The 20,391-nt window shown below is 44.6% G+C and overlaps 1 protein-coding gene across 1 annotated transcript in view; it reads left to right on the forward strand.

Annotated features, from left to right (window-relative positions):
• The window catches only part of THOC3 (THO complex subunit 3), a 94,920-nt gene that overhangs the window by 31,834 nt on the left and 42,695 nt on the right, over positions 1-20,391 (forward strand). Inside the window, exon 5 of the mRNA XM_069244587.1 lies at positions 18,227-18,327. Coding sequence (XP_069100688.1) covers positions 18,227-18,327 — 101 coding nt within the window. The remainder of the gene's footprint in view (positions 1-18,226; positions 18,328-20,391) is intronic.

Consider the following 20,391-nt stretch of genomic DNA (forward strand, 5'->3'; position numbering starts at 1 on the left):
AGGGGAAAAGTGTACCCTGTATCATTTCCCCAGTCCTGTAGGAATGCATTAGTCGCCACTGCTTTAGGATCCAGCCTCCAGCAGAAGTATATGGCCACTTGGTGGTCCAGACAAGAAGCAAAAAGATCCACAGTGAAAGGACCCCACAGACTCTGAATTTCTCTGAACACACAGGAATTCAATTTCCATAGACAAGTGTCTTGCCAATAGCGGGTTTGACAATCCGCCAACTGACTTGACTGACTGGGGAGATGCTCTGCTGTCACTGAAATCTGATTCTTTAGGCAATATCTCTAAAATGTCTGGGCCAAGTCCGAGAGAGCTTTGGACCTTGTCCTCCTGAGGTGATTGATATACCAGAATGCTGCCACATTGTCCATTTCTAGAAGGGCGCAGCATTGGATCCAGTCCTTGGCACAACATTTTACCACGAAGGACCCCGCCATAAGCTCCAGACTGTTTATGAGGGACTTATTTTCTGTGGAAGACCACTTTCCTCACAACGCGCTCCCCATCCCCTGACGCTGGCATCTGATTTGATTAGACTGGGACTCCGAAGATGACACGGACAATCCAGGCTTCCATATGCATTATCCACCACCTCAGTTCCATCCACCCCTGGCTTCCTCTGACAGCAGAACCTGTTTTACATAGGTAAACAGGCTGTGTCTGAGGTGAAATGCTTTCAGACACTGTAAAGTCTGGTAATGCAAGGGTCATGGGAATATTGCCTGAATGGAGGATAACAGGAGACCTACAATCCAGATTATGTGCCATAGGGATGTGTAGGTTTTGTCCATTGTCCTTCTGAGCTCGTGTTTCATCTTTGTCAATTTCCGTCAGCTAAGGCTGAGAGTCGCGTTCCCCTAATCCACCATGAATCTCCGGAAGACTAAAAAGTGGGCTGGTTTTTCCCTCAATAATGATGAATCCTAGAGACTACACAAGGTCGACTGTCATCTGCAATGTTCCATCAGTTTTATTGGACATTGACCCTTTAGAACGATGTTGTCTAGATAGACATTGAGGCTGATACCCTGGCTCGAAGATATTCCACCTCGGGCTTCAAGATTTTCGTGAAGCACCATGGTGCAGAGGACAGACCGAAAGGGAGTATTGTGAGCTTGATTGTCTGACCACGCCAATGGAATTAGAGATAGGGGCAATGTGAAGGATAGATCTGCCCCTGAGAAGGCATCTTTCAGGTTCAGAAGCACCATCCAGTCGTTCACGTGCAATAGTTTGCAGAGGAGATGGATCCCCACCATCTTGAAGTGGTGGACAACCAGCCACTTGTTGAATTCCCTCAGGTTCATCACATGGCATTGACCCCTGTCCCTTTTGTCCATCAGGAAAAGGTTGCTGAGGAATCCTGAGGGGTACATCTGAGTCGGAACAATCACACATTTTTCCAGGAGGTCCTCCTTGTCTGAGTCCACAAGAATGGCTTGGGAAGCAGAGAAGATGAGAGGGCGTGTTTTGGCAGGTTGCTAAGTGGAACCATAGAACACTAAATGGAAAGATATAGATTGAATAGATTGAAGTACCCACACACCTGGAGTAAGTGCCTCCCATTTATTAACAAACTCTCAATCTGCCCCCTAATATTACTTGTTGTAGGGTTTGCACGCTCACCTTGTGAAGGGGCATGGGAGCCTCTGCTCTGTGATGCTCCACAGGACCCTATATGGCAGGGTTGGCTTGCCATAGGGTAAAAGGAGCCGAGATGAGTCCTACCATTGGCAAAGGCGTTAGGTACCTTGGGTAGAGGCTTGAAAGGAAACGTGGCTGGCCGAGCACCCCCTGCCATGGCCAGCCCCGGTGAAAACCAGGGAGAGAAGATCCTTTTGATCGATGCCCAGACTTTAACCAGGGACTTAAAGATAACTACAAATTTCTCTATCTTTCAGATGAAAGGGTCCCCAAAAAGAATCCCTTGGGTAATGGGACCGGCTTCTGAGGTTGCCAGTTCTCCCAATTTTGGTTCAGTATTTATCAAAAGGGATTGGTGACGCTTGTTGGAAGTGGCACAATTTGCATTAGCCAAAAATACAGTGACTCGCTGAGCCCAACCTGATAAGGCCTCTGAGGAAATCAAAGAGAGCCGGATGCTTTGTATTCTTCAGCCACTTCCAAAATCTTGGACAGGAGGCCACCCATGTCCAGAAGCTTATCCTGGTATGAGTCTGTGTCTTTATTACGGTCTCTAATGTATTTGTTTAGGAAGGTGGTCATCCGTGGATCAATTTCTGGCATCAGTGTTACTTTGCCCATTTTTCACATGTATCTTAGTTTGTTTTTGCCTGTCTCACTGGGATCCTGCTAGCCAGGACCCCAGGGCTCATAGTTTGTGGCCTGAATGTGTGTATCTGTGTAGTGACTAACTGTGTCACTGAGGCTCTGCGAACCAGAACCTCAGTGCTTATGCTCTCTCTGCCTTTAAAATTGTCACTATAGGCTAGTGACCATTTTCACCAGTTTTAATTGGCACACTGGAACACCCTTATGATTCCCTAGTATATGGTACCTAGGTACCCAGGGTATTGGGGTGCCAGGAGACCCCTATGGGCTGCAGAATTTCTTTTGTCACCCATAGGGAGTTCAGACAAATCTTACACAGGACTGCCACTGCAGCCTGAGTGAAATAACGTCCACGTTATTTCACAGCCATTTTACACTCCACTTAAGTATCTTATAAGTCACCTACATGTCTAACCTTCACTTAGTGAAGGTTAGGTGCAAAGTTACTAAGTGTGAGGGCACCCTGGCACTAGCCAAGGTGCCCCCACATATTTCAGGGCAATTTCCCCAGACTTTGTGAGTGCGGGGACACCATTACATGCGTGCACTACATATAGGTTAATACCTATATGTAGCTTCACAATGGTAACTCCGAATATGGCCATGTAACATGTCTAAGATCATGGAATTGTCCTCCAATACCAAATCTGGTATTGGGGTGCCAATCACATGCATTCCCGGGGCTCCACTCTGGGTCCTGCCAAACCAGCTTGCTGGGGTTTTCTCTGCAGCTACCGCTGCTGCCAACCCACAGACAGGCTTCTGCCCTCCTGGGGTCTGGGCAGCCCAGTCCCAGGAAGGCAGAACAAAGGATTTCCTCTGAGAGAGGGTGTTACACCCTCTCCCTTTGGAAATAGGTGTAAAGGGCTGGGGAGGAGTAGCCTCCCCCAGCCTCTGGAAATGCTTTGAAGGGCACAGATGGTGCCCTCCTAGCATAAGCCAGTCTACACCTGTTTAGGGAACCCCCAGCTCCTCCTCTGGCGCGAAACTGGACAAAGGAAAGGGGAGTGACCACTGCCCAGAGCTCTCCAGTGTGTCCCAGACCTCTGCCATCTTGAATCCAGAGGTGTGAGGGCACAATGGAGACCTCTGAGTGGCCAGTGACAGCAGGTGACGTCAGAGACCCCTCCTGATAGGTGCCTACCTCTCTAGGTGGCCAATCCTCCTCTGAGGGCTATTTAGGGTCTCTCCTGTGGGCTTTTCCTCAGATAACGATTTGCAAGAATTCACCAGAGTTCCTCTGCATCTCCCTCTTCGACTTCTGCCAAAGATCGACAGCTGACTGCTCCAGGACGCCTGCAAAACTGCCACAAAGTAGCAACAAGACTACCAGCGACATTGTTGCGCCTAATCCTGCTGCCTTTCTCAACTGTTTCCTGGTGGTGCATGCTCTGGGTGCTGTCTGCCTTCACCCTGCACTGGAAGCCAAGAAGAAATCTCCTGTGGGTCGACGGAATCTTCCCCCTGCTCCATCAGGCACCAAACATCAGCGTCACCGGTACTCTGGGACCCCTCTCATCCTGACGAGCGTGGCCCCTGGAACACAGGTGGTGAACCCAAGTGACCCAGACTGTCCAGTGGGTTAACTGTCCAAATTTAGAGGAGGTAAGTCCTTGCCTCCCCTCTCCAGACAGTAATCCTGTGCACTGCGTGAACTGCAGCTACCAGGGCTTCTGTGCACATTTCCACAAAATCCTTCATGCACAGCCAAGCCTAGGCCTCAGCACTCTGTCCTGCGATTCTCAGCTCCCTGAGTTGATCTCCGGTGTCGTGGGACCCTCTTTTGCAGTGTTGAAACAACCACCCTGTTCAGACTTCTTGAACCCGTGTTCAAGGACTTCTGGGGGTACTACCTTCTTGTGCGTGGGCTCTCTATGTTGCTGAGGACCCCCTCTGTCTCCTCTCCCAAGTGGCGACTTCCTGGTCCTTCCTGGGCCCGGCTAGCACCCTTTTTCTTCATCCGCGACTCGCAGCTAGCAAGGCTTGCTTGCGGTATTTTGCCAAGGAAACAACTCTGCATCCTTCAGCACTCCGTGGGACATCTTCTGCACGAAGGAGAAGTTCCAGGACCTTTCGTTGTTGCAGAATCTTCAGCTTTTTTCCATCCAGAGGCAGCCATTTTGCACCTTCATCCGGGGTTTAGTGGGCTCCTGTCCTCCCCCATTACCCCCCCTACCTCCCCCCCCCCCCCGAACACTCTCGCGACTCTTGGACTTGGTCCCCTTCCTTTGCAGGTCCTGAGGTCCAGGAATCCGTCTTCAGTGCTTTGCAGTCCGTTGTGGTCTTTGCAAAATCCTCTATCAGGACTTTAGTGTGTTTCTGGGGAAATAGTAGTACTTTACTGCTACTTTCTAGGGTCTTAGGGTGGTGTATCTTGGACACCCTTAGTGTTTTCTTACACTCCCAGCGACCCTCTAACTACTAATCTAGCCTAGGGGTCCACTCGTGGTTTGCATTCCACTTTCTTAGTATATGGTTTGTGTTGCCCCTAGGCCTATTGCATCCTATTGTATTCTACAGTGTTTGCGCTACTTTCTGACTGTTTTACTTACCTGATTTTGGTTTGTGTGTTTATTTTGTGTATGTTACTTACCTCCTAAGGTAGTATATCCTCTGAGATATTTTTGCCACATTGTCACTAAAATAAAGTACCTTTAGTTGTCACTAAAATAAAGTACCTTTAGTTTTAGTAACTGAGTATTGTCTTTCTTATGATATAGTACCTATGTGATGTAAGTGGTATATTAGGAGCTTTGCATGTCTCCTAGTTCAGCCTAAGCTGCTCTGCTATAGCCACTTCTATCAGCCTAAGCTGCTAGAGCACTACTGATCTACTAATAAGGGATAACTGGACCTGGCACAAGGTGTAAGTACCATTGGTACCCACTATAAGCCAGGCCAGCCTCCTACACCAGGGCCCTGCTTTCGCCTCAAGGGCATTAAGGGACGCTATGGCTTAGTTAGGGGTCCAACTCCATTACTCGTCTCCATTTCATCCCAAGGGAAATAGTGTCGTGGAGCAACGAAACAGAGATTTAAAGCAATCCTTAACCCCAGAGTATTAGATACGGGTCATAGTGAGCTTAATCACCTGAATGGAGTCCAGAGAGCACTTAACAATCTTCCTAGAAGGTCTCTGGAGGGGCCGTACTTCATACGAGGGCCTGTTTGGAACTCAAATGTATGTTCCAGATCTTTATGGTCCTGGCGTGGAGGTGACCGAAACATCCTTTGACATAAATGAGCGTGTCACTGTCTTGCAGGAATTACAACAGTTCTGTGACGACAACGCTTCTGCCAGTGCTCCCTTCTTAGGAATTAAGGATGTACCAATACCATCTATTGGCTGGATTCCAAAGGTTGGGGATCTAGTACATGAAAAAGTTGCTGTGAAAAAGAAGTTTGGTCCTTCCTATCGTGCACTGGTTACAGTCCTGGGAATACACGGTACCAGACCTGTTATACCACCACGGCTGCCTGGTTTTAAAGAAAACTGCTTTGTCTCCATTTTTGCTTTGTTTCCATCTTTGACAATGTCAAGTTACACCATGTTGCCGATCCTGCACAGCAGACCAAGAGGAACAACCAGTAGTACCTGAATCACTCTCACTACTGGTCAAGATGTCCTTCTACAAGTTTTGAGTAGCAACCCTGACACCTCTCAGCTTGGGGAGGGTGGAAAATGATCTTTCATTAGTTCCACTAGCATCTTTTATAACAAGCAACACAGAAAATGTTGACTGATCATTCGCAAATTCTACACAAACAGATGGCATTGTCTGTTACGAAACACTGCGGGAGACCACTGTTAGTTCTCCTCCTTTGAATACAGCTCCAGTTTGTGCATGAACTGCTTCTGGATACTTTGACAACATCAATGACACCTTTTTTGGGCTCATCTGCCTCTTCTGCATCTGAATAGTCAAAAACATGTATGCTGATAATTTGGCTCAAAAAAATGATTTTGTTCTCCCATTAAACTATCTGTTGTTTTCCTTGGCTGTATTAGCTTTCCTCCTTTGGATTGGTTTTGTTATTACTTTTGTTTACTAATACATGGTCATTACCTTCCTGAAAGATCAACAGTTGAACTGGTGGATGAGGTCCTAAAACCCAAATTTTCTTCTCACAAAGTCCGCAGAGACTTGTCTTTCGTCAACATTTCTGCTATACCAATTCCTGATGGGATTGTTTGGGATAAAGTCACATTTGATATATACAGCCCGACGGAAGTCATTCAAATACCATATGTGTTTAAACTTTCTGTGAATTATGTAATAATACCTGGACTTGTTTCTGATGAGTGGGATGTGAAAACAGTTGATTCTATGATGACTGAGTTACAGTATTTTACTGTAGTTGAAAGTGAGGATGTTTATCAATCCAAATACAATTATTATGGAGATATGTTCTGTTATAATTATTACGGACACCATTTCCTTTACAGAACAAGTACCCCAAATACTATTTTTAATTACACACAATGGGAACATTGTCCAACTCCACCACATGGGAGTTCTAAAACATATTCTGAAAATGTCTCAAATGGCAAAAATGTATCAATGCTACAGAAGATCAGCTCGATGAATTGGTCCAAAACGGCACGTTTAATGTTTCACTAAACGTCCTGGTGGGTGGTTATTGTGGCCAACAGATACCAATGGGTGTCATAAACATCTTGTCAACTCCACGGGGGAGGGGGGGTTTAGAACAAGTAGGCCTGACCCTCGCTGTGTGTCATCTGAACATGCCGGTATAGTGATGACATACAGCAATGGTTGAAGAGTTCCTCACTAGATGCTGTTAAAAAAACACCTCAGTCTCTTGTCTAATAATACTGACTTACAGGATTTCCTGTTGGGCCCCAGGAAACAACGCAGAAAGCGCTTCTTATATGCAGTCTATAATGAAATTTGAAAGCTTTCTCAACAAGAAGCTGCTGCCATTGTAGATAATGGGATTAATATCCTGTCCAATAGGATATTGTTTCCTCTGCAATAGACATAGTACAGAGCAACATGTCCTCCTTACACCATGGACAAAGTCATCTACGATCCATTATGCAGTTAGGTTGGACACTACAAACACTGAAGGCAGGTTGCGTTCCCTGGCAACACGTTAGCGCGAGGGACATATTTTCCACATTTAAGGTGACATCAACAACTAATGGCTAAAAAAGAAGTGATTTATGTCATATTAAATATTGAGAAACTAGAAAAGATGCCCTTTACTGTGGCTGAAATACCATCTGCTGAGTGGTTAATACATGGTGTCATTAATCTGCCTATTTCAACAGTTGAGTACACATCCTGCTTAAAACACATTCCAGTGGGCATATATGAAAAGCTAGGAGATGGCTACATACACAAAGTGTGGGAGCTGCTCTTCTCATGCACATGTCTCAGTGGCATGAAAGAGTTCTTTCTTAGCGGTATTGAATGCAAGACTTCTGTCAGCCATTCAATGGTTTATAAACAGCTGTTCTTGCACAGGCCGTGCAACGCTTTGGCAGCAAACTTGGCTTGATATCTGAAGGGAGTCCCAGTCCCCTTGATTAGACCTGCGTTCAAGGTGCTCTCGAATGGCAGCTATGTGCTCCTTAATAGTGAGAGCTGTTGTGGGAGGCAAGCCGTAATAGTTTTTTTTTTTTATCTCAAATTGTTACATGCTTCGGGATTGTACTTTTTCCTCCTAGGCGACAGAGGGAAGTAGCTGAGATTCGGCCTCATATCGCTACTTCAAATGTGAATTTTGACAAGTTAAGCAGACTCAAGGCTTTATTGTTTCAAAAACATGTGGCACTTACATCTGCATGTGAGACCCATGCGCTTCACATTGCGAGGTCATCCGCAGAGATACAGTCCCTTTGAAGTACTAACTTTCCGAGAGACTTTGGTGAGCTCATGGGATAGATATTTAACGTGTCCAGTACTACTGAAATCGTAAATTTCTTTAAGGCTGTTAGTTCTGGTTTCATTCACACCTTCTCCTCTATATTTGGCTTAATACCTTCAGCCATTCACTCAATATTCTCCAGTATTTTCAGGGGATTTCCGATAACTTTGGCTATAAAAGGTGGCACCTTGCTGTTGCTACTTTTTATGCGCAATGGCTGTCCCGTTACAACAAGGAGGACTGAAAGCGAATCCACCAGCGCAGCTGTGTCGTGAATGCATGATGCAGTACTTTGTAGTACCACTCGTGGAGCAACTGGAATGTGACTGGTCTTTGTCATTCAGACCAATTTTGCATTGTGTGCAGCCTGTGTCTTGGTGTCTCAGGTGCCTCTTTGAATGTGCACTAAAAGTTTGGCTTACTACGCATCGCTTGCTTTCATTGGACGCTGATTTGTTGTTCTCGCTGAGGGCTCATTATCAGACATGCGCATTGAGGGTGCGTTTGCTACGGGAAGCTGTTTATGAGCTTCCCTTTGTGGATCATGGAGCTCTAAACTCACTGTTGAGCACACCGCGGAATGCTGCTGTCTCGGCTTGCACCCAGGCTTTGGAACACAAATGCTCCTTGGTTTTCCTTGACAATGAACTTGCTACTTTACTGCCTGCCGAAGTGGAAGAATTTGTCTTCAGTTATCCCGGATTCAATTGGCGACTTTAAAAACAACAGACTTTTGAATTCAGCGTGGTTTTTTTGGGTTTTTTTTACGCCACAATTAACATTTTAAACTGTCCCTTTAATACATTCTCAAGTGTCTTTTTAACTTGTCATTATTGAAATTTCCATATATATGCCTTAGGATGAATTCTAGTAGTTTTTACATAGCTAGGCTTTGAACCGGCAAGGGGAGGGTGTTGTGTAGCCATTTTGGCTATAAGCTTTATGCACGTTATTTTACCAACCTAGGCCTACCGCTGCGCACTTTAACCTAGATATGTTTTATTTTTGCTTTGTTCCATTATTTTAAAATTAGTCACATTTGCGGTCTTGTTTTATTTTCTCTATATAGCTGTTCTTAGCCTAAGTCAGCACTATGTTCTTAAACAAGACATTTCTTTCACTCTGTGCTTTTCTCAAGGCTGCCGGCAAAAGTGGTACACTTTGTCTCCAGTGTTCACAGAAACATACACACTCTTACGTGGGGATCCTTTCTTGGAACATCAGTTGTTTTATTATAAAAACACTACTTTGACCCATGTACGTTAGAGGGAAATTCCAGCCAGATGACCACGACTGTATTCTGATTGCTTTGCTACAGCTTCTTATGTAGACTACAGGCCTCTTGCTCAGGTATGAGGGATGATGTCTCCCCAGGGGGAACCTGAAAGGCATAATTAGAGCTTAACATGCTATGCTCTAACATAGCTTAGACAGGAACTATCTCTACAAATCTTAGTGACAGTATGGTATTGTTGTTCTTGTGTTTTACTCTCTGTGTCACAATTTTAATCTTATTGTGCTTCATCGTTGTAGTTATTGCAATTCATGCTTTATTATCTAAGATGCAGTTACTTCAATAAAACCTTCTTGAACTATACTCTGCCTCTGATTGTCCTTGCGTATGTGAGACTAATATAACTGAGAGAAACGGATGAGATCTGAGCGACCACGATTCCCCTGAGGAGTCATGTATGTCATGCGCCGGGTTGCCCTAATCATTCCTGCTCCTGGGTGGAGATGAGGCACTGATTGTTAGCTAAAATAAACCCGGATTAGGCCACATGTTGCGAGTTCAGACTCATTCCCCCGCAGAACAGGTGATTCTTCTGCCCGAATCCAGTAGTCTCATTAGGATAATGAGAACCCACACGACAATAACTAATCTAATATATTCAGATCTTTTGGCTTTCGGAGGAAAAATCTTCTATTATAGCTTTCTGTTCTTTGGAAGCTCAACCAAAATGAGGCATTCTGAGGTTTGAAGCGCCTCCTACTGCATCATCACCTGCTTTACATAGTTGAGCACCCTGATGGGAGGGACAGTAATTTGAACTACTCCAGACTTGAAGGACTCTTACCATGAGTGTGCATGCTTGATTTCATTCAGAATGGTTACTTATTAAACTGTATCACCTCAGCTACCTTCTAATCAACAGTGTCGTACTCTAGCCCACCTATTTACAGCAAGGTGTTCCATTGAATAGAAAAAAAGGGGTTAGTTGTAACAATAGAATATACATAAAGGACCATTTTTGTAATAAAAATGCCTGGCTGATAGCTTAAGACCAGTTCTTGAAAGTCATTGGATAAAGTCTGTGCATAGAGGATCATGGGAGTGCCTACTTACACGCCTCAGAAATACATTGCATAGTGTTTGCAGTTGTGCTCTATTCCCTTCCTGCTGCTCATCTGTCTTGTGCGCCCTTTGTAATGTGAAAAAAGCTGAGCACAGCCCTAAGGCTTGCTGTAGGAGATTATGTTGGCAAAGATGGTTGCAGGGCTATCAATGAGGATCATTGCCATTCAAGGTCAGGAAGATGGCTTTCTGAAGAATCTCTGGTATGCACTTCAAAGGAGGACATTACGTTAGAATTCCTCCGATTTAAGGGGGTGACTGCAAGCAAAGAGATAATCTTACTGGGAAAATAAGCTATCCAATTAAAAGATGGCACCCACACTTGATAAAGGCTTTTCCTGATATTCCCCCATGCCCCCCTGCCACGCAAAACTGGAACCCATCCTTGTGATCAAAATCCTGGCCACATGCCAGGAATTTGAATTGATAACCGGAGACGCTTCAGAGCATAGTTCCCATCTCAGTAGCAAGGTATTTTCATCCAACCTTACATGAAAAACTGACTAACCAGTCAAGTCAGTTACTTTAAAGGCCTAAAGCCACATGTCCAGTTGCAGCACATTTTTCTGGACCTACTAGGTTTTTCTGTATATTGGCAGAAGTCCTCTCCATTTACTTGTGTGGGCACAACTGTTAGGAGCCTTTCTGGACACAACCATATATTTCAGAGAAAATGTATTTGTCCTAGGAGATCTATTTCCTCCATGATTCGTATTCTAACAGCAAGACCCATGATTGCATAGTGGAAAGAGCTGGCTCTTGCATTTTCTGAAAGCATAGTGCCAGAATTAATTTGGGATCCTCCAGTAAAACTTTGATCAGTTTCATCAAACCTTGTAGGGCTGGTGTTTGACTTGGAGTCCAGAAATGTACCTTAACAGAAAGCCAAGTTTTTTTTTTTTAAGGTAGTGGATTATCGGGCTGAATCTCATGAAAGGCATGCCTTACTAGGAAGCACGTTCATACAGTCCTTTTATGGAGAAAGTGATGTTTCCTGTCTTTTATTTGTAATCCTTTAACATATAAAACTAAGTTTACAACTGATTTAGCTCTTGTTTTCAAGGCTTCATCAAGTCTCTTTCCCTCAAGGCCCATTCCCTCTAATTTAGTTATGCCTTTTAAGGATCTTTCATATTTCTGATAACGCCCAATATTTGCTGAAATTTGAGAAGAAGCATACCAACTCAATCTACAGGTTACTTGAACTTCAGAGATGGGTGTCTATCAATTACCTTAACTGTAAGCTCTGAACTTAGATAGAAGAGGTTAGTGGGCCCAGTTTTGGACAGACAATGGATCTGGGTGGCATTTTTGAACAGAAAGTTTCCTTCAATGCTCAAGTCCAAATGATCTATCTTATAAATAATTCAGATAAAAATGATTCCTTTTCATTCCATCACCTAAGCACCCGTAGAGTTGTGTAAGCTGAGGTACTTTTCCATCCGCGACTATAGAAATGCCATACAGCTTGTTCTTTCAGAGTTTTTTGAACTCCAGCAACTTTAGAACTTTGTGATCAGGATTGCCTTTTGTCTCCAGAGTTTCGAGAGGTAGCTTCAGCCTTTTACTTTCTGCACTGGTTTCCCGTGGCATCACCTTTAAAGCCTTCCGCCTAACTCACTGGACATCTGCTTGTACCAGCACCACATTTACCTCTCTTAATCTTATCACTTGTGTGCAAGCCAGGCCCCAACAACCACAAGCTCTCTTGATGCTTTGCTTTAAACTGGCTCACTGCAGGGGCTGGGTGTTCGAGTGTTAGGTCCTTTGCTTTGGAACTGCCTCTCTTGTTGTCTGTCTAACTTTGCACAGTTCAAAAGTATTATTAAAAATAATTTGTTTTAGTTGTTATTTTTTTTGTGTTTCTGTGTCTCCGGGGTTTTTCTAGTGTCTAGATACATTTTTTGAGAAAGTACACTTTAAAAGTAAGTAAATAATAGAGACTGCTTAATCTTCTCCAAATTATGCAATTATTTAGCGTTTCTGTATTATTTCATATCTGTTGGCTGTGGATCTATTAATATCTATCCAGAACTTTTTACTGACACGACCAGAGGTGTGAACTGGTTCTAGAAAATAATTTAGTCAAGGGCATGCCCATTCTGTGATGTTTATTGATATGCCTGCTGCTTCGTCCTGGGCCCTCTGCTGCATACCATCCAGCCCATTGCCAAGCTTAACCACTCTATTACTGTCTGCCAAAAAACATTTAAAGCACTGCTTCCCCAGATCATATGCAGGAAATCCGCGTCAACCAGACATCTGGGACACGCAGAGGTGCATTCCGGGTAAGTGACACATAGACTAGCCAGGGATAAATATAGTTGATGAATAACATGGTATTGGATCAGCTTAAACCTAGCATTTGTGGTGGATTTTGTACAGCTGAATGTATTGAATCCAGTAGGAAAGTACCCTCTTTTTGACATAGTTACCCCCACCTTTTGCCTGCTGTCGGCGCTAACCAGGACCCCAGTGACTGTGTTCTCTTCCTCTAAATTTGGTTGCTTCGGACTTGGCACACCCCACAATTGGCATACTGGTGCCCCCATATAAGTTCCTAGTATATGGTACTTAGGTACGCAGGGTATTGGGGCACCAGGAGTTCCAAGGGGCTGCAGCATGTATTGTGCCACCCATGGGAGCCCATGCAAAATGTGTCTGCAGGCCTGCCATTGCAGCCTGCATGAAAAGGTGCATGTACCCTTTCACTACAGGTCACTGCAAGTCACCCCTATGGTAGGCTCTCCTAGCCCAGAGGGCAGGGTGCAGGTACCTGTGTGTGAGGGCACTCCTGTGTGAGCAGAGGTGCCCCTACGAACTCCAGCTCAATTACACGGGACTTCGTAAGTGCGGGAAGCCATTTTACCCGTGTACGGGACACAGGTCACTCACTACCTGTGTCCATCTACATAATGGTAACTCTGAACCTGGTCATGTTTGGTATGAAACATGTCAGAATCATACCCCAATACTATTGCCAGTATTGGTTCATGATTCCATGCACTCTGGGGCTTCTTAGAGGACCCCCAGCATTGCTCCTACTAGTCTTCTGGGTTTTCTGTGCTGCTGCCAGCCCTCAGACAGGTTTCTGCCCTCCTGCTGCTTGACCAGCTCAGGCAGAAGAAGGAAGAACAAAGGATTTCCTGTGGAAGAGGGAAGTAACACCCTCTCCCTTGAAAATAGGTGTCACATGGCTTGGGAGGGGTAGCCTCCCCATGCCACCAGTATGCTTTGAAGGGCACATTTGGTGCCTTTCATGCATAAACTGGTTTGCACCAGTCCAGGGACTCCCGGCCCCTGCTCTGGCGTGAAACTGGACAATGGAAAGGGGAATGACCACGTCTCTGTTCATCACCACCCCAGGGGTGGTGCCCAGAGCTCCTCCAGGTGGCCACTTGATTCTTCCATCTTGAATCCAAGGTGAGCAAGGGCCCCTGGGAGCATCTAAGTGACCAGGTCAGGCAGGTGATGTCACAGCGCCCTCATGATAGGTGGTCACCCAGCAAGGTGACCAGTCCCTCTTCCTGGGCTATTTAGGGTCTCTCTCTTGGGTGGGGTCCTCAGATTTAATGTGCAAGATTCCGGCAGGACTCCTCCTCTGCATCGTTTACTTCATCTTCTGGCCACTGGGACTGCAACTGGACCCTCCAGGAACTGTCAATCTGCACCTCTAGTGACGAGTCCGCTTTACAACATTCCAACATCTGGCTCCTACCAGCAACTGCAACATTTCCCTGGCTGTGCATCCTCTAAGCGCGACGAGTCTTCAGCCTGCACAAGAAGTAAGAAGGAATCTCCCTTGCAGTGAAGGAGACATTCCCCTGCATCCACAGGCACCAATTGCAATGATGACTGGCTGCGTGGATCCTCTCTCCTCCTAAACTGTGTGGATTCTGCATCACAGGTGATGGTCTGAAGTAGTCTCCTTGGTACTCTCTACCAGCTGTCCAACTTGGGAGACAATGAGCCCTTGCCTCTCCTTGCAGGGCAGTACCCCTGTGCACCGTGTCCCTTGTTTGACTCCCCTCCTTGGGATGAGTCCCCTGGACCTCACTGGTCCTCTTCAGCCTTGCAAAAACTTCTTCTCCGACTCTTGCATTTGCCAAGGCTTGTTGGTGGTTTTCCAGACCACTGACCGACTGCCTCACGACCGCCGACGCGGGACATCACATGCATCACTTCTAGAACTCCTCTTGTGCTGCACTGCTGACTTTCTTCATCCACCTTCGACCTGGTCCTTTATCCACAGAAGGGTAGGTAGTGGCTCCCGCCACAGCCGGACACACCATCACGGACTGGACTTGGTCTCCTTCCTTTGCAGGTCCCTTTCTGTCAGGATCTATCTTAAGTTTCTTCCAGTCTTGTTTGGGTCTTGCACAGTCCTTTTCCAAAGTCCTCCTGTTGGGTTTAGGGAAAACCAGGTACTTACATCTTCTCTCCCGGTCATTGGGGGGGCACCCTGGTACTTACCTCTTGGGTAAGTTGGCTAGTTCCTCCAGCTCCCCTCTACTGATTCCACTTCCTTGGGTGGAGGACTGCCTTTCACATTCCACTTTATTAGTATATGGTTTGGCACTCCCCTAGGGCCCTCACTGTTTGCTATTGCTTTTACCAATGCCTATTGCTTTCTATGCTATTTCCTTATTACTAATGTGTATATAATAGGGTGTTTACTTACCTCCAGTTGGGTTATTGCCTATACAATATTTTAGCATGTGTGTTAACCATTATAAAGTAACTTTATTTTTGTAACACTGTGGTTCTTTCATGTGTGTAAGTGCTGTGTGACTTTAGTGGTATTGCATAAGCTTTGCATGTCTCCTAGCTAAGTCTTGGCTGCTCATCCACAGCTGCCCCTAGAGAGCCCTGGCTCCCTAGACACTGCCTACACTTTACTAATAAGGGATACCTGGACCTTGTATAAGGTGATAACACCTTAGGTGCCTCACCACACACCAGGCCAGCTTCCTACAAACCCCACTCCTTATCAGTGATTTGATCTCCCAATATGTTCTGCCACTTATCCTGTATGTGCAAGGGGCTAGTTAGAACATCTTCTCGCACTCTGAAATAGCTGTCAAACTTTATGGGAGCAATTCCATGGTCTTGCTGTGCTGGCCGATTTCTTTGGTGCCAGAGTTGTTCCTGCTCTTGCCACTGCCTTCTTTGTTGAGTAGAGGAATTCTGTTATTCTCAGGGTGACAAGGTGCTTTGTCTCCTTGGAGCAGCTGTGACATTGGTGCTTCAGTTATACTGGAGCAAGTGGACTCATGGGAAGGGGCTGCCTACATCCAATCGCTTTTAGGGCCATTCACCTGCAATTGCAGCTTTCAATCCATGTTAGCTCACACTGATACCTTGTGTGGTAATGTGTGGACCTGGGGTAATCCTTTGACTTCTCCTTTATCCCGATTGACATGATGGAGATTAGCCCTGTACTCTTCTGGCCTCTGAGCTCCTGCAGCCCTAAATTGGGCTGGCTAACTGATGGCCCTGACTTGCAGCAGTTTGCTGCGATCTGTTTCTCCCGTTGTCCACAAACGAGTAGCATTATCATCAACCTCTGTACTGGCTTTTTACTCTGTGATAAGGCCCTGTAATAGTGTTCGCTGTAGCTGATGTTATACTCCCATTTCTAGTTTTGGTAGTGACTCTTACAAGTATATTTTCATCCGCCCTCCTTCCTTCTCTTGTGACAGCCATTAATACCTGCAATACCTTTGGCATCCGACTTGCAAGCTCCTATAGAATGGTAGAGTGGAATTTGTGGCAGCTTTGCTGTTCCGCACTTAAGGCTGTCCTTTGAATCTCTGCCTGCAGTCACTAGTTGAGAACCTGCTTCCGGTGCAATGGAAGACAGTCATCCTTGCGGCTGCCTTATTACCATTTGGTCACCCCGACTCTGTATTCACTTCACGCCATTCTGATTCTAGTGTGTGACATCCAACGTCATAGTTGCTCCATCATGAAACTTCCTAAAGATCAGTGCTACTCCATCACCAAGCTCTTTCTGTTAAATTAATTGTTCTCTGCACTCACCATGCAGCTCCTAGTATGTCAGCCCTCTGACGCTAATGAACAGACTAATAATGATACACTGCTCAAGAGAAGCTTGTTAGACTTTTTTTTTAAATTACAACAAAGCTCTTGTCTGTGTGGTTAGACCTTGCATGTGGTGTGTTAGATGACAAGCACCCTCCAAAAAGTGAAAATATATAAAGTTGGTGACTTTAGGGTTGCCTAATTGAAACCGGCTCAACATCAAGATTAATGGTGGACAAAGATGTAAGAGTTAGAACAGTGTCAGAACCCAGAATCAATTATCGTTGAACTTGGAGAAATTTGAAAACCACTGCAGAAACAATCTGCACATTGAAGGTGGGGACATCTTTATTCAAGGAAGAACTTGTCAAGTCCTTTTGAGGATCTAATTCAAAACCCAGATGTCCCAATGAATTGGACCCAAATAGTCTGCAGAATGTTTCAGTTCAACAAAGCATACACCCTGGTGTCCTCATCCAAATTAACTTCCTTCATCAAAAAGAGGAGACACTGGAATGCGTCACCTTTCAAGATTTGGCACAATTCATCTTTGCTTCACTCCTATTACTGCAGGGGAATCACATACATGCTCTCAAGGAGTAAATTTGATTCCATCGGGGCATTCCATTTTAAGTCCTCTGCCAATTTAACAGTACTTTTCAGTCACCCACCACAAAAGTATGTGATTCTTCACCTGGAGATGTCCTGGCAGATGGACACTTCAGAGTCAATACTATTATTGGGTGGGAAACGCAGCATCCCTTTATATTTTTAAACTGGTCTTTTGATTTGCATTTGCATGCTACTCATGCCCCTTGACATTTAATGATCACTGATCCTTTCCTTTCTCTGCACTGTGAAGGCAATGCATATGTAGCATGTGCGGGATGGTTACTCGTACGCGGCCCCCCAGAGTTACAACTAAAATTAATCAAGGAGTCATTCTACCCCTTTACCTTTTGCATCAGTGAGGGCTGAGAGGCTTGTCATAATGCCTGTTCCTAACTGCGTTTACTTTGGCCACACTGCTTATTTGTTTAGTTACGTAATGAACTGAAGAAGGGGTGTTTTGAGAAAAATGAAAATAAATGACACTGCTGTTATGTGATATGAATGCCTTAATCACTAAGGCAGTAATAAATTATAAACTACGTTAAAATAGTTTTTTTGTACTTTTTCTTTCTTATTTTCTTTCTTTTTTTCTTTCTTTCTTTCTTTTTCTTTTTTCTTTCTCTTTCTCTTTCTTTTTCTTTTTTCTTTCTCTTTCTTTTTCGTTCTTTCTTTCTTTTTTTTTCTCTCCTCTAGTTAAGTCTAAGATAGCCACATACTACAGACCGCAGCATATTTAGGGCCCGCACCTATGTTGAAGTGAGCTTATAGAAGCTCTCTGGTTTGGAAGTGCTGTGCAGAAGCTTGTTTGTAGGTTGTAGTATAACATTCATAGACCTTCTCAATCTCACCCAGCTGTTCCTGGTTATGAGCCAGTTAATCAACCTGAATAGCCCTGGACTTAAATCGTGACATTAATATCGGTGCTGTGTGCTTGCTATCATCACATGATCTCTAGCTTCAGCTAAACCCTTACAATTTTACTTTTTCATGCTTAACTGTTACATTTGGTTCCCACAGACTTGACTGGCCGGTCAGAACATTGAGCTTCAGCCATGATGGGAAAATGTTGGCTTCGGCATCTGAGGATCATTTTATTGACATTGCCCATGTGGAAACAGGTATGGTTTGTATCAGCACTCTAAGAATTTCCTGATCTTCTTAAGATTGTAAATGGGAGACTGGGGACATACAGTTAGGGGAGAATATGTGTGATGGAGGAGAAATGTGTTGGACAGTGAGAATATTACAATACTTAGACACACTGTACCTATGCTACACTCACTCATGCACTCCCCTACATGCACACTTCCAAGCGTGCTCACACAGACCCACCAGCGCTCTCATACACTAACTTGCAGGCATGTGCACACTCGTTCATAAACTCTCGCTAGCTCTCATTCATTCCATAACTCACTCACACACACACACACACACACACACACTAACTCGCACTCTATTTCAATTTGTGATTGCATATTGCAGGAACACGGGAAATCCAAATGTTACCTGTGCACCACAGCAGGTATGGTGGTGATTGGGCATGGAGTGGGATTCAAAATACTTGATGTAATTTAAATGTTAGTGCCTCTCAAAAACGGCACTCTTCTAAGCTGAGACCTCAGGAAGAGTCTTCTTCAGGTGTGCCTCACCCCCAAATGTGACAGAAGAAACCCAAGAAATCTTCCAGATTATAATCTTTGTCTAAACATAGGCTAGCATAATTTACAGCTGAGACAATGGTAGCTTAATGCCTGGCTTCCATCCTCTGTAACACTACTCCTCCAGAAGCCCCCCTTTTATATTAAACAAAAAAATTACTTGGATGGTGTTGGAACCCTAGTGACTAGGTGATGCATACATTTGTCACACAAATCAGTGGCATTGCAGAGTCCCTTTAGATTTGATGAACAATTGATAAGAAAACATTCATAAAATTCTCGGAGAAAAAAACCCTCTTCATTCAGGAAGCATCATCTGGTGACCTGTTACACAGAATCATTCTCCTTCAGGCAGCTCTCCAGACATCAGCATCAAGGCAAGTCAAACATTAAAATCCCATGACTAGAGTCTTACATGATGTATCAAAACAGTGATCTATTCAACCAAGGAACGAGCTGTTCTGACTATGCCACAGCCTAAGCAGATTGTTCGAAGATTGCCTTTCTGTAAAGTCTGTAAGGCTCTGCTTCTGATTCTTGGTCCAGAAAATCATATGGGAGGAAAAGACTGTAGAGTTTTCAGACTTTCCAGTGAAGGTGGTGGTCAAGACTGTGGCCCAAGCAGAAGAACAAATGTTGGTCTTGATGCCAGGTTCTCTGATAGATTCTGGCTGCTATTGTTCACAACAGTCTGAACAGGTTTCACAAACATATTTGATTTAGGATCATGGCATGTCAATGCGTATTTACCCTTGCCATTATCAGGGCTTTCAGACTGACCATGGACATATTGAATAGTTGTCTACATATATCCATTACATAACATCATCATCAGTTTGTTGCTATCTAAGATATCATTTTCCTGTTGGTGGTCTTCACTGCACTGTGAAATGAGGGCCATGGGTAATTCTGAAGACCCTGATGCCACTGGTTGCAGTTTGTATCTCCAGGGATTGGTAGTCTATCTCTTCTGATGTTCAGTTACTTCCTAGCTCATCTGCGGGATGATGGAACGAGGCTTCTGTCTTCAATCCCATGGCTCTCTGATGAAGTGGAAAATGTTGCCACAATCTCTGGGCCTGGTGCACAATGGCGCCCTGTTCAGGAAACATCTTGTGTTCATCTGTTTTGCAGAGACAAGCACATCCCACAGGAATCCTGTTAAGATGTCAGCTGTTTTCAGCTTACTGGTAGAGCAGATAGTGTTGCTACAGAACAAGGGAACCCAAGAGTCTTGAGGGACATTGGGTAAACAATGTAATAGAAACAAAAATGGCCCCTAGATGTATGAATGCAACAATACCTACAACCAAATGGTTATTTATTCCAAACAATAATCAAGAAAATGTTTCTTTATAGAATCATTTTACTCTAGTATTGGAACTTTCATAGATTCACATGCTTGAATCATTCCCCGTCGTCGAGATGGGAGTCCCGGTATAAATTTTCATAAGTAATGTTAAAACATATTGAAGAGAAAAAGGCCCTAGGCCTCTTCAATTTGATAGTCTATCAGAGTCATTT

The sequence above is a fragment of the Pleurodeles waltl genome, chromosome 7 (assembly GCF_031143425.1).
Source record: "Pleurodeles waltl isolate 20211129_DDA chromosome 7, aPleWal1.hap1.20221129, whole genome shotgun sequence".
Taxonomy (NCBI): Eukaryota; Metazoa; Chordata; class Amphibia; order Caudata; family Salamandridae; genus Pleurodeles; species Pleurodeles waltl.